At 46.7% G+C, this 14453-nt stretch overlaps 1 protein-coding gene across 13 annotated transcripts in view; it reads left to right on the top strand.

Moving 5' to 3' along the window:
• Positions 1-14453, top strand: part of DIS3L2 (DIS3 like 3'-5' exoribonuclease 2) — a 385610-nt gene that overhangs the window by 45287 nt on the left and 325870 nt on the right. For all 13 annotated transcript variants that reach the window (XM_070070055.2, XM_089329724.1, XM_089329727.1 and 10 more), the window contains 3 exons: positions 1268-1415; positions 1935-2092; positions 11201-11254. In XM_070070055.2, coding sequence (XP_069926156.1) covers positions 1364-1415; positions 1935-2092; positions 11201-11254 — 264 coding nt within the window. In that variant the 5' untranslated portion in view covers positions 1268-1363. The remainder of the gene's footprint in view (positions 1-1267; positions 1416-1934; positions 2093-11200; positions 11255-14453) is intronic.

Genomic DNA, 14453 nt, shown 5'->3' with positions numbered 1-14453 from the left:
ATGATGTGTACGCTTCCACCTCCTTAGCCATGGTGCTTACTACTTCCCAGCTTGGGTCATTGTTTCAACATTCATTCCTCCCTTACATCTGGGCTAGTGCCATGCAGAGATACGGGCTGAGGTCAGGAGCGTGAGTGCGTTTCTGGGTTAAGCCCTCCGACAGTCTGGTCGCCTGTGTGCCTTTCCCATCCCCTTGCTGTTTATGGAAGGGCGTCTTTCTCTTCCCTCTTAGAACTGGGTTAACGTTTATCTCTGAATTGCTTTTGTGTCACTAAGTGGCCTGTTACCCTTTCTCTGTGTCACTTCTCCTCTCCTGTGTTAGTATTCATTCCAGTTTAAAGGTACATTACATCATTTTGGCGAAGGAGATTTGTGGGAAACAGGAAATGGAAGCCAGTGTTCAGCATGACATCTTGATCCATCTTACAGAAGAGCAGGCTGCCTACCAGGATTTTGGAAATTTGCAAGCACAGGCTTGACTCCTGGGCTGGTGGCCAGCAGAGACTAGAAAATAGAAGTCACAGTGATGTGATCAGTATCCAGGTGGAAGACTGGGTCCAGCAGGAGGGCCCCGCATTGCTGTCTGCTGAGCCAGGCTGCTGCTCTTGTCTTCCTTAGAATTAGCTGCCTGAGCTTCTGATCAGACAGCTGGTTTGAGGTGATGGCAGGTAAGAGTAGGGGACTAGATGTTGAACTGTGGTATTGCTGTGTGTAGAATGCTTGTGAAACACCTGGGATTCCCTGTATCGCTTTGGCATCAATGCTGAGGCAATGAATTACGTTCTGTTGATGGATTGTAAGGGATTATCTTACTTGGAGCTTCATGGATATCAATCATTTGTCCAAGGTTAAGCTTAGTAAATGCCACATCTCAAGCTCTAGTTTAGTGCCTATTGCATTACAGCTTTTAGATTCCGTATTTTTGTATTATTTTTCAAGTCACACTTTCTCCCATGTTTGTGTATCTTACAAGCTGGATAGAACTGTATAATTTATTATTTTTCTATCTCATTGCCCCATGTGCAGAGGATTTTAGTAGATGTGGCCCAAAGGGGCCACCCAGTGGTACCTGTGAGGATGAAGATCTTGCAGAGAAACTTGGGACGGACGGTATGCCTGGCTAACTGCCCAGGAGCATGTGACAGCCGCATGCAGAGGGTACCATGGTGCCTCCACGCGCCAAGTGCATCTGGGTACAGCAAAGTACTGCATTTCGAGAGGATACAGGTTAACTGCTCTCCAGTCACCAGTCTCTCTTTGGTTTCAGCTAGTGCCTCCTGAGCTGCCCAAGGCAGACGCGTGCTGAGTTGAGCAGTGGAAGCTCCCCTGGATCTGGAGAGAAGAGGCGACCTGGGAAGCAGGAATGAGCCATCCTGACTACAGGCTGAACCTGCGGCCCCTGGGCACTCCCAGAGGTAGCAAAGGGACCTGGAGTGACCCTGCACATGGAGCTGGAATCCAAGTGGAGTGGGCGTGGAGGGGGCAGATTGTAGGACGAGGGGACTGTAATTATTTTGGTGAACTGTTAAATATTCTCCTGTGTTACTTATTCTAGAATTAGATGTGGTTTCTTGTTATCTTAATTTATTGTTAAATTGAATACACCTGTTAAATTTCATCCAGAAAAATGATAGTCTTTTAGTAATTCCTGTTTTTAAAATACTTATAAATAGCAAAACAAATGAGCCCATTACTCAGCTTATGTTCAATGCATGTTATGTTGATTTAAAACTGAGGTCTCATCTGTATACATTTTATGCATTTTCTTTACCCATTTTCTCTCTTTTGTGTGACTTCTAAATCACCATCAGAAAATTTCATTTTCTTGTTGATCATTCTAAGTAATAATAATAATAAATTCTTACTGTCTCCAGTTTTAGAACTGTAGAGATGTTTGACTGGATAAAGAGTTGATTGCTGCCTCTTGTCTCTAGGTGTGTCCTCTGTGGTCAGCCCACGTGGTGGTGGTGCTTCCCCAGGTGACAGAAAGTCAAAGAACAAGTCCACGCGCGGGAAGAAAAAGAGCGTATTTGAAACCTACCTGTCCAAGGAGGATGTCTCAGAAGGCTTGAAGAGAGGAACACTGATCCAGGTGCTGCAGATCTGGAGGGCTGTACCCTGCTGGGGTGACTGTACCCCGAGAAGCCTCTCCTGTGCTGCAGGCTTTGAGGGAGCCATGACACAGCGCGTGCAGGGCTTACTGCTGCTTCAGCCTGCAGCGCATGCGGAAGGGATGAGCACCACGGCACCGGGGCTGGCACAGTGCTCTGACGTTGGAGAGGAGGGCCGTTATTTCTCGCTAGGGTTGCCCTAGCCATGCTTTATTGGAAGGGGTAGATTTGAACCAGGTCATGGAGTGGTGCAGGTGAAAAAGAAAGGTGTACAAATGGAGGGACCAGTGTGAGCTTCTGAGGCAGGAGAGGAGCCAGGGTTTTGATCTATGAAACACTGAGTGGTTCAGTTTGCCCAGGCCTGTGGATGCCAGCTGATGGAGATAACCAGATCAAGTTGGAAAGGACACAGTAAACAGCAACAGACGATGCTGGTGTACAAAATAGGTGCAGTAGCTTGTTGGGTGGGTTTCTGTTGGACCTTGGTGGGGAGCCAGGCCCAGTGGTAGTTGGGAGCTTGCGGCGTGGAGAGGAGGGTGAATGAGCCTGCCTGTCTGTGCTTGCAGCTTGCAGCCCAGTGTGGGGAGGCAGTCATGTGGACAGATGATTTGGGTTAGAACGGCAAGTGCTCAGAGGAAAGGCTGACCAGAGGTGTGTGGGGAGAGTGTTGGGAGGAACCTTGGAAGCCGTGTTGCCTGCTGCTCCGGAGAAGGTATTGAAGGGTGGCACGTTTGGGTCTGTTGGATGAGGTATGGAGAGATCATGCACTTGGGAAAACATGGAGAGTAAGTCAGCTTGGGTTCTCGTGAGCATGAAATACAAGGTAGGTTGTAGGGAATGAGGCTGGAGAAGGAGGGAGGGCCAGATATCCTCTGGTTAGGTCTATTGCACCATTCTTAGGTTAGTGAATAGAGGTATCGCTTCCTATGCTGCCTCATTCTGAGCGCCTAGCTTCTGCATTAGGCACACTCAGCCAGCTAACAGAAGTAGCTTCTCTTCTTCCTTATCGCTTTTCCATATTTACCTGTGCACATGCAGTTGATACAGACTCTCGAATAGAAAATAGAAACTTTTAAAAAAGGTTCTTTATTTATTTGAAAGGCAAAGCAACAGAGAGAGAGGGAGAGACAGAGAGAAGTCTTCCATCCACTGGTTCACTCCTCGGTTGGCCACAGCAGCCAGGGCTGTGTTTTGGCCAAGCCAAAACCAAGGAGCCAGGAACCTCCATCCAGGTCTCCCTCATGGATGGCAGGGACCCAAGAGCTTGGGCCATATTTTACTTTTCCAGGGGAATTAGCAGGTAACTAGATTGGAAGCGAAGTAGTCAAGACTTGAACTGGCTGGCACTGCGGCTCACTTGGCTAATCCTGCGGTGCCGGCACCCCGGGTTCTCGTCCTAGTTGGGGCGCTGGATTCTGTCCCAGTTGCTCCTCTTCCTGTCCAGCTCTCTGCTGTGGCCCAGGAGTGCAGTGGAGGATGGCCCAAGTGCTTGGGCCCTGCACCCCATGAGAGACTAGGAGGAGGCACTTGGCTCCTGGCTTCGGATTGGCGCAGTGCACTGGCCGTGGCGGCCATTTTGGGGGTGAACCAACGTAAGGAAGACCTTTCTCTCTGTCTCTCTCTCTGTCTCTCTCTCACTGTCTGACTCTGCCTGTCAAAAAAAAAAAAAAAAAAAAAGAAAAAGAAAAAGACTTGAACTGGCACTCTGATATGGGATGCTAGTGTTGTAAGCGGTAGCTTAACCCACTGTGCCACAATGCTGATTTCTAGAAAATTCTTTTAATAAGTGAGCTGATTTTTATGATTCTAGGAGTACTATGAAGTGTTGGATTTTTTAAAGATTCCTCTGGATTTCTTTGGCAAGGCCTCTCAGGAGATTTGAAACTGCATTTGACTGTTTGTCCATCATCAATCCATTCATTGCTCTTCATCATTCAGGCCCTTACTGCCTACACATGTCTTGGCTCTGCTCTTGTTTCCTGTTGCCTTGGTGCCTCTCCTGTTCTCATTTCCTGCCACGCTTCTCTAAAAACTGTGTTCTTTGACTCCCCTGTTACTTTGCACATGCTCTTCTTGGTACTTTTCTACCACTGTCTTGATATAACTGGGCCTGCCCTTTAAGTCCTTGCCTAGATGTTACCCTTTTTGAGAGGCCTCACTTTAATTCTCCCAGCAGAGTTGGTTGGAAAAATTGCTTTCCCAAAGCCAGCTTACTTGTTTACACCTGAAGCCAATTACCATTTCTTGGCTTTTATGTTTCCCTAAATAGATTACTTCCTTGATGGCAGGGTTGTGTCTTATTCCACAGGCTATTCCAGAGCCTGGCATTTGATTGACGCTTAATAGATTTGCAGCGAACATATACTTCCTCACTGAATAAAAGATCAAAATACTGAATTTTTAAAAATGTATTTATTTTATTTATTTGAGAAGTAGAGAGAGAGAGAAAAAAAAAGAGAGAGAGAGAGAGAGGTAGACAGAGAAAGCTCCCACCTATTTGAGGTTTAACTCCTCAGATGCCTGTGATGACTGGGGATGGGCCAGGGAACTCAACACAAGTCTCCCCTGTGAGTGGCAGGGACTCACCATTTGAGCCATCATCTGCTGTCTCCCAGGGAGTGGGAGTTCCGGGTTCCTTGCTTCAGGCTGGGCTAGCCTGGGGAGTGAAGCAGCATGTGACGATCTCTCTTCATCTGCCTCTCTGCCTTTTTTCCCTAAAGTTTATATATATACACACACACACACACACACACACATACACACATATATGTATATATACACACATATATATACTGATTTGAATATATACATATATATTACACAGTGTAAAAATATATATGTACACTGTGTAATATTCAAGTCAGTATATATCTTTTCAGACATTTGTCATTTCTTTGTGGTAAAAGCATTCAAAATCCTTTCTTCTAGCATTTTTGAAATATACAGTACATTATTAACTATAGTCATTCTACTGTGAGCTCCCTTTTAATTTTTGCTTTTGAAATGACTTTGTTGACATTAAAACAAAACCAAACAAAAATTTGATCAGTGTAACAACTCCTATTCCCATGCGTTTGTAAGTGATTCCTCCTGGCCTGTGACATCATGAGGCTCTGTAGCCAGGGTCCCCCCCCCCCCCCCCCCCACAAATGAGAACAGTTGTTCTCTGCAGATGGGGAGAGGAATGGGTTCCAGATATGAGGTCAGCGTGTGAAATACACAACACTGTAAATAAGGTTTCCTTAGGCAGGGAACGGCTCCATCTGCTCTCTGATAGGAGCTTTCGGGGTTCGGGCCTGGCTGCGCTAAGGTAAAATGCTTGATGAGAGAGGACATTTTGATGCTGTGGGAGAGAAGGAAGCGTGTCAGATATTAGAAGCATTTGTTAATTTTTGCATTCAAACTTAATTATATTGTGACCTCTTTTTCTTTTCCTTGTCCAGAGAAAAAGCTTTTATTGGGAAACAGTAAGGATTTTTTCCATAGGAATAGAGTCACATTTTCATTGTTTTGAATACCTTGACTAATGATTTAACATTTCATTAGTGTTTTGCTGTACGTGAGGAAGAGGGCACCACAGTGATCCAAGAAATCTCTCTTTTTGTGTTGGAAACCAACCAGCAATAATACTTGGTCGTGTCCATGTGGTTTTGAAGTTCTTTTTTTTTTAAATAAATACTCAACTAAAGAGCATATGCCATTTCTCTCTCCATAGGTATAGTGTCAGGAGGCTTGTAGAGGAGCTGCTGGGGGAGATGAGCGCGTGGGACAGACTTGCCTGCCAGGGGCTTGACCAGGGAGGTGTGGGGATGCAGATGGCAGATCTGGCAGTTTGAGGTCCCAGATGTTGATGCTTTGGCCAAATGAAGTTCAGGCTGAGCCCACAGAGCCGCCTGGGGCACGAAGTCACGGGACCTCCTAGGATGGAATAGTGGTGTGAGCTTGTTACTGCCTTTAAGGAAATCCTAGTTCAGGAAGAGAGGGCAGGATGGGCTGATTTCTAGGACCTCTCTATTAAGGATGAAGTCAGCTAGAGAATATTGCGTGTGAGTGGAGCTGACAGTCCAATCAAGCGCTCATTCACTTAGAAGGGAAGAGATGCTATTCGTAATACTAACACCAAGGGTCAGGGAGAACTTCAATTCTGTAGGTATTAATTAGTTAACTAATTCAACAAATACTTCTTGACAGACTGGTAAGTGCCAAGCATATACCATGAGCAAGACGGCAAGTCACTGGGGAGGTAGGGGAAACGACTAGAGAAAGAAGCTGTAGAGTGAGCATTCGTAATGGGTGAGAAAGAGAATAATGAGAGGGAGCCACTTCCCAGGAGGCAGTTAGGGGAAGGCCCTGTGAGGCAGTTATCTCTGAATTGTGATCTAAAGGGAGGGAGTACACGAGTCAGCCGTTTGAAGAATTGGGAAAAGAATCTGAGCAGAGACCCAGCTAGTGCAAGAACTGCAGGCAGAGGGCTTGGTGTGTTGTTGTTAAGTTTATTTGATGGCAGACAAGTTGACAGCCATCAGACAGACAAATGGGACTGGGGTGGACTGAAGCCAGGGCCAGAAACTCCATTCAAGTTTCCCACATGGGTGGCAGGGCCCCAAGTACGTGGACCATCGTCATCTGCCATCTCCTGGAGTGTACATTAGCAAGAAACTGGATCGGAAGTGGAGATGGGACTTGATTCCAGGCACTTTGATAAGCAGTGGTTTAACCTGTTGTACCAACACCTGCCCCAAGGCTTGGTATTTTTGAGGAACAAAAAGGAAGCCTGTTGAAACAAAAGTGAGCAAAGGAATTATAATACGGGGATAGATTTGAGAGATAGCAGCCAAGTCAGGTAAGGTCTGTAGGCTGTGTTGGAGAGTTGAATTTTATTCAAAAAATGGTGGAAGGTCACTGAAAGGTATTAAGCAGGGGGAGGAAGCTTTCTGTTCCATGCTTTAAAAAACATCTCTCTGGCTATTGTGAAGTGAACAGACCAGGACGGCAACTGGGAGACCATATAGGAAGCTGTCAGAGTAAACCAGGCAAGAAAAGAAGCGGTGCTGCACGAGAGTGGTGGCTGTGCAGGAGGAGAGAAACAGATGGGTGTAGTGCTGGGATTGACGTGACTAAGGTCAGATTAGTTAGGGAAGGGGAACCAGGGAAGGAGTCCAGGATGCCACCTGAGGCTTTGAGTTGAGCAGCTGTGTAGATGATGTTGCCATTAGCCAAGACAGGGAGATTGAGGGTTGGGATGTGGTGCTGATTGGGGGGACAGCTAAGGCAGATGGTATCCACACGTGAAGAACCCTGATGACGCTGCAGACAGAAGCAGACCGCAGTAGTTCAGAGCATGCACTCTGGAGCCAGCCTGCCCATGTGAAAGTGGACAGCCTGCTTAACCTCTGAGTGCCTCAGTGTCCTCCTCTGGGAAGGAGCGGACGGTGACGTCTGCCTGATAGGTTGCCATGAGAGCCGAATCAGTGCACAGATATCCAGCTCTTGAGGCAGTGTGTGGCCCACAGTTCATCTGCGTAGTTCTGGTTGCTTCTGGTACTGTCAGGGAGCCTGTCACTCAGCTCGTGTGGTTGCTACCCGTGGTGGGGCTAGCTGTCCTCCCTTGTTAGGTCTTAATGACTTTTCAAGAAAACTTGAAAATGCACATTTTTATGTGAAATTCTGCAGTTTTAAGCATTCTTTAACATTTTCAGCCAAATAAGACATGCTTGTAATTGCCAAGTATATTATTTGTACATGCGTTTGTGTGTGTGTGTGTCTATAACAAAATACCCAAGGCAAATATATAACAAATACCAAGACAAATACAATGCTGTTTGGATCCTTGTGTGTAGGCACAGAGAAGGTACATAGTTGGAGTCAGTTGAGAGGGGGTGTTTTGCTTGTTGAGAATAAGAGAAAGGGAATCCAAGGCCAAAGTTTGCCAGGACAAGAGATGATGGTATACTTGCAACCAGATGGTCAGTGAGGTGGGTGACTACAGAGAGGACACTGGATAGTGGAAGTGTGGTCTACACTGTGGATTGGAGGTCTTAGTGAAATAAAAAAGTTGGTGAATTGGGGTTTGGGCTGTAAGTGACCTGGAAGGGTGGAGGCTGTATCAGAAGGCATGATACTCGATTTTTCTTTTTGGGAGGTTGTGTAATTTGTGGTGATGGCAGGCTGAGGACGTGGGAGAGTGACTGGAGGAAAAGGTAGTTAGAAAAGCAGGCTAGGGTGGCATGGTTATTGATGAAGATCTGAGATCCCAGAATGTTTATGGGAGTGGGGGTGGAAGTGAGGCAGTGAGCTGCAAGTCAGAATATTAGTGACTTAGAGCCATGACCAGAGCATTTGAAGATGACAGCACCAAGGAGTACAGCACGTGTTACTGATGTGAACTTCTGAGGATCTGGGGTTTTTGAAGGAGAATGAGGAAAAAAATGTTTTAAGCCACAGTAGGAGAAGCAAGAAGACAGTCTCCCACTGACTCCTGAGCTTGTGTATGAGAGAGGAAATAGATCCCTTTGAGAGTACTCAAGGGAAGTGACCACATCAAGGACAGCCAGGCTTCAGAGGAGCCAGGAGGTGCAGGAACAGTCAGAGAGGGGCGGAGGTGGGGTGGGGTGTGGGGGTTTAGGAGCCTCACGGATCAATTCCAGGCCCAGGGAAGGTTTGAGGAAGAGCATGGGAGATGGGGAATTAGGTCAGGTTTTGTGATGGTTCTAGAAAGATGTAAATGAGTCTCAGGCTTCTGTCTGGAGTGAGTCAGAGCATCTGCTGGACATCTCTTGGTTAACAGACCGTTTCTTCGAGGCTGTAGTGGGAGCAGGCTCTGTCAGGCTGCACGCACGGCTCTGGTCTGCTGCGGGCTCCGCTAGAGTTTCCCTTTATGTGATCTGCACTATCTCAAGGGCTCTGCTCCTGGGCTCTAGTTCTTGAGAGCTACGTGCCCGTCAAATTGACAAATGCTGTTCTAGCACAAGACTTCTTTCCCTCCCTATGCACTTTTATGTAGCAGAAAGCCTGAAATAGAGAATTGAGAATAAAATCTTTAAGGTCCTGCTAGTATCTTTTCTTTGAAGTACAGCCTAGATGCAGCATTCCGCAACCTCCTCCTTCCCCTGAGTCCACCCCTGGCCTCCCTGAGTGCTGTGTAATTAAAGGCACTTCCAAAGCAGGGGTCATTCTCATGCGCTTGCTTCTTTGTGTGCTGACCTCACACCGAGCTATCAGGGATGAAAAAAGAATAGGGATTTTAAAAGAAGGGAGGTTGGGGCATTTGGCCTCATAGTTAGACCATAGTAAGACCACACTCTTGACTGTGTTCCGCATCAGGAGTTCCTTGGCTTGATTCTTGGCTCTGGCTCCTGACTCCAGCTTGCTTCCTGCTGATGTGGACCCTGGGAGGCAGTGGTAATGGCTCAGGTGGCTGGGTTCCTGCCACCCGTGTGGGAGATCTGGATTCAGTTCCTGGCTCAAAACTTTGCTGTTGGAGGCACTTGAGGAATAGGCTGGTGGGTGGGTGCTCTGTCTCTCTCTCTGCCTTTCAAATTTAAATACATACAAACACACATACGAACAAACGCCTAGGCCAGAATAGTTCTTGGAATCAAAGTGAAATTGTTAAGGTTGAATTGCAGTGAATTTAGTCTCCTTTGTTTGGAGTCTCTTCCCCTCACTAGGCTGTGAGCTCTGTGCAGGTAGACACTGGCTATTATCACTGTCCATTGTGTCCCCAGCACTGAACACGAACCTGCCAGCCAGTCTTTTTTTTAAAATGTTATTTAAAAAACAGAGTTATGGTCAGATGGGGAATGTGTGCCCTCTTACCCACATTTGCTAGCACAGTGCCATCTTCTCTCCTTCCCTTCTGACTTTTTGCGAAGTTTGCTCTTTGTCGAGGCCAAGGTCAGGTACCACCCCGGAGCCCTTTACTCCAGGTGAAAGTAAGCTCTACCCTCACTGAGGCCTTTTTCATGGTTTCCTTTAAAACAAGGGCCAGGCGTAGTTGTCATTCTTTCTCCCACATTGTCTGTCTTAGGATCTTGAACATAGTCAGCATTGGGTAAGTAACTGTTGAATTAGGACTGAATGGTCATTGCAGTAGTCTATTTGGGTTGTAAGTGAAGTTGTATACTGTGGCGTGGACATTTTGAAATCTAAACATGGAATACCAGTGAAAGGAAGAAACAATTTTTGGCTTGATTGTATGCTCTCACCTATTTTGTTTGTTATGTATCTTTGTATTTGAACATTTTAGGAGGAGAATGTTATTTAAAATACTTTCTTAAGGTATTCTTTGAGTCTGGCTGTTAGAAAAAAATAACTGCTTCCATCCGTGTGCTCCAGAGGCTCGGGAGTGCAGCTGGAACTTGGGGAGGGTTACAGCTTCCTGCACAGGCCTGAAATACTGACCTGCTATTGAAGACTACCCCCACCTGCACCCTGTGCATAAGTAGAAGCAGACTCTGATTTGGCAGTGGAATAATACGAAGTTGAAGGCAGACTGGGTGGCCTGGCTGTTGGAGCCAGGATTCCCGTTTGTGTTAAGAGCTGGTTATGGACTTTAGAATTTACTCATTGGGCTCTGCGGAGGAGCCAGAGTAAAACATATGCATCCAGTCCTTTGAGACTAAGTATCTGTGTTGGAAATCAACTTGTATCACTTTGAAAATTGTTACAGAAACAGTCATAGAAAGGAATTGGAACTGGAAAGAGTAAAAAAGGCTATTATGTAATGAGCGTGTGTAATCCCTGGGTAACCTTGTTCTTAAAATCAAAGTTTACGTTTGAAGACAAGCATAGAGGGGCATCTAAAATCCCATGAGGTGGCATTTTGCTGCTTATGTGCAAATCTGTTGTCTTACCTCTGCCTGTTCACTGTAAAGTGCCAGTCTGAGCTGTCAGTTTTTGATGGAACCCTGGATTACAGACATCAACATAATCATGTTTCATGCATTGAATGAATAATTCTTAGGCATCTAGCTTATTTTCTAGATCAAACTGTCTAATTAAAAAACTTATTGGAGAATAACATACGTATGGAAAAATCATAAATATATATTGCTAGATTGTCACAGATATTACTTTTTGTTTTAAAGGGTATATTGAGAATTAATCCAAAGAAGTTTCATGAAGCCTTCATTCCTTCCCCGGTAAGTTCAGTAACTTTATAATAAACCTAATGTCACGGTTAATTTTTTAGATGAGCTCTGAAACTGAAATCATATATTCTAGCTAAAAAGCGGAGTAGTAAAACAAAACTGAGGGTGAGCAAGGATTTGTTTCAAACGTCAATAAAGAAAATTTGCTTTTGGTTCACAACCCCTCCTGCCAGTCTTACCATCGACTGCCAGATGAGAGGGACGGCTGCAGAGAGCAGCTGGACCCAGGCGGACGACCCGCCAGTTCGTGTAATTGGATGCCCTTGGTTTATGGCTTAAAAGCATTTATGGTTTTTTCCACTGATTTAAGTTAATCTTTCTTAAACAAATATGCTATCTACTTTCGATCTACTACATGAGCTAAAGTGAACATTTGTCCACGAATAACGTGCACTGCTGTTTTCTTGGTCCTCATTTCTCAACTCACTTTTATGCAGGTGATAGGACTTGCTGCAGAATTATTTATCATTGGCTCTTCAGACTCTCTTATTTCCGTGACTCATTTTAAGAGGCTCTCTCCAGTTAAAGCGAGTTCACACTGACACATGGTTAGCAGGTCCCTGGAAAGGCTCAGTTACGTAAAGCTGGAGAGCAGTGTCCTTGAGTTCCCGACGTCCCTTTCCAGGAGGCGTAACTAGGATAGCTACATTTTCTTTTCACAGTGGATGAGACCATAGAGACAAATGTCTACTCAGAGGTAAAGAAGTGGGATACCCTTATTTCATTATGTTAAGTGACAAGTTTAGTCGTGCACTCCATCGGCATTACTGCTGTTATTGTTACAATAGCCTTTTTTTCCTCTGCCCTCCAGAAGTCAAGAATTCACATTTATATCCAAGTCTTACCCTGTTGGGCCAGTTAAAAAGTATCACATGTCCCATTATTTTCTCTGAGTCCTATTCTTTTGTCTTTGTGACAGAACATGGTATATATGCTGAGCCCAGTGCTTGGAGGGTAGCACTGAGGGTCAGCTTTAAGGTCATAATGCAGCTGCAGGAGCAGTCCCATCAGATGGAGAAAGTGCAGTTTCCATGGGTGTTAGATTTCAGTTTGCTGATAGCATCGCGTGTAGGAATCATCAAAATTGCCCATGGAAATCCTTCAGGAAGTTGCCGTGCTGGGGACAGATGAAGCACCTCTGAGAGTCTTGCATAAGCAGCGTTTTCCTTACATCAGAAAGAACGACTGTTTGTCTGGTGGCATTCCAGTTGGAGGAGCTTGATTGTGTTAGGAATCCTAGTGTGTGAAGAATGGGCATTTTTAAAGATGACAGCCACACTCAAGGTAGTATGGAGTTCGTCCCAAGAAGCACCTGGGAACTGAGCAGATCCCAAGCCTCTCATCTCTAAGGCATGCCAAGTTTCGCTCTCATTAACTGGAATGACAAGGAAACCACAGCGTCCTGAAAACTGTGCTGCTTGCTTTCTGTCCTCCCTGAGTACCCAGTGTTGAATTTCCCCGGTTGATCCTCTGTTAGGTTGGCTCCTAACAAGTGTGGGGTCTAGGACAAATGCACAAAGGAGATACCAGTGCCTAATATCAAACACTGAAAAGGTATAAGTCAAACTAATCAACTATTAAGTAAAAGGTGTTTCATGACAAAGCATATATATATATTTTTTTGAAGATTTATTTATTTGGCCGGCGCCGTGGCTCACTAGGCTAATCCTCCACCTAGCAGTGCCGGCACACGGGGTTCTAGTCCCGGTCGGGGTGCCGGATTCTGTCCCGGTTGCCCCTCTTCCAGGCCAGCTCTCTGCGGTGGCCAGGGAGTGCAGTGGAGGATGGCCCAAGTGCTTGGGCCCTGCACCCCATGGGAGACCAGGAGAAGCACCTGGCTCCAGCCATTGGATCAGCGCAGTGCGCCGGCTGCAGCACGGCGGCCATTGGAGGGTGAACCAACGGCAAAGGAAGACCTTCTCTCTGTCTCCCTCTCTCACTGTCCACTCTGCCTGTCAAAAAAAAAAAAAAAAAAGATTTATTTATTTTACTTGAAAGTTAGAGTTACACAGAGAGAGAAGGCGAGGCAGAGACAGGGAGAGAGGTCTTCCATCTACTGGTTCACTCCCCAATTGGCCAGAGCTGCGCTGATCCAGGCCAGGAGCCAGGAGGTTCTTCCGGGTCTCCCACATGGGTGCAGGGGCCCAAGGGTTTAGGTCATCTTCTACTGCTTTCCCAGGCCATAGCAGAGAGCTGAATAGGAAGTGGAGCAGCTGGGTCTTGAACCAGCACCCATATAGGATGCCGGCACTGCAGGTGGTGGCTTTACCCACTATACCACAGCACCAGCCCCCATGACAAAGTGTATTTCTCTCTCTCTCTCTCTCTCTCTTTTTTTTTTTTTTAAATTAGGCAGAGTTGGACAATGAGAGAGAGACACAGAGAGAAAGGTCTTCCTTCCATTGGTTCACCCCCCAAATGGCTACAACGGCCGGTGTACTGCACCGATCTGAAGCCAGGAGCCAGGTGCCTCCTCCTGGTCTCCCATGCGGGTGCAGGGCCCAAGGACCTGGGCCATCCTCCACTGCACTCCCGGGCCACAGCAGAGAACTGAACTGGAAGAGGAGCAACTGGGGCAGAACCGGCACCCCAACTGGGACTAGAACCCAGGGTGCTGGCGCCGCAGGCAGAGGATTAGCCAAGTGAGCCTTGGCACCGGTCCCCAAAGTGTATTTCTTGCCAAGTATGGCTCCCATACCTAGGTGCAAGTGTAGAATTCTCAGCTTCCTTGGAGCTCCATACAGAAATGCGGCTATGTGGAGGGGGGGTACCTCTGGCCGGGCCTGTTCCCTTCCCCATGCTGGCTCCCTGACCCATCTGGGTGGCTCTGTTGCAGTGAGGGCCCTTGCGTGGACACATCCTGTCCCCTGAGAAACACTTGCCCTTCAGCCAACTGCCAAGTCCAGGGGGAGCCCTGGAAGTGGGGTTGGGGCTGCTTACTCCAGAGGAGCACTCCTTGCCTAATGGGGATGATGTGGCTGGAGCAGAGCCAGGCAAGAGGTCCTCCAGAATGTGGGGCCTGGGGCCTGGTTAGGTTCCTGCAAGTTCAGGGTGGTGATTTACATTTTCCATGAAGGATCTCCGTGGTTTACTTCTGGCTCTCTAGGAGGCAAAGCAAGTTAGCGATGCTGCAGTAGCTCACGGTTGTTCTGCCTGAAAGTGTATTCCCAGCGTGTCCCACTTAGAAAGT

This window comes from Oryctolagus cuniculus, chromosome 3, assembly GCF_051225735.1.
Source record: "Oryctolagus cuniculus isolate XC-2025 breed Fujian yellow rabbit chromosome 3, ASM5122573v1, whole genome shotgun sequence".
In the NCBI taxonomy this organism is placed as follows: domain Eukaryota; kingdom Metazoa; phylum Chordata; class Mammalia; order Lagomorpha; family Leporidae; genus Oryctolagus; species Oryctolagus cuniculus.
The sequence above is the reverse complement of the archived record's forward strand: the minus strand, read 5'-3'. Positions and strand labels throughout refer to the sequence as shown.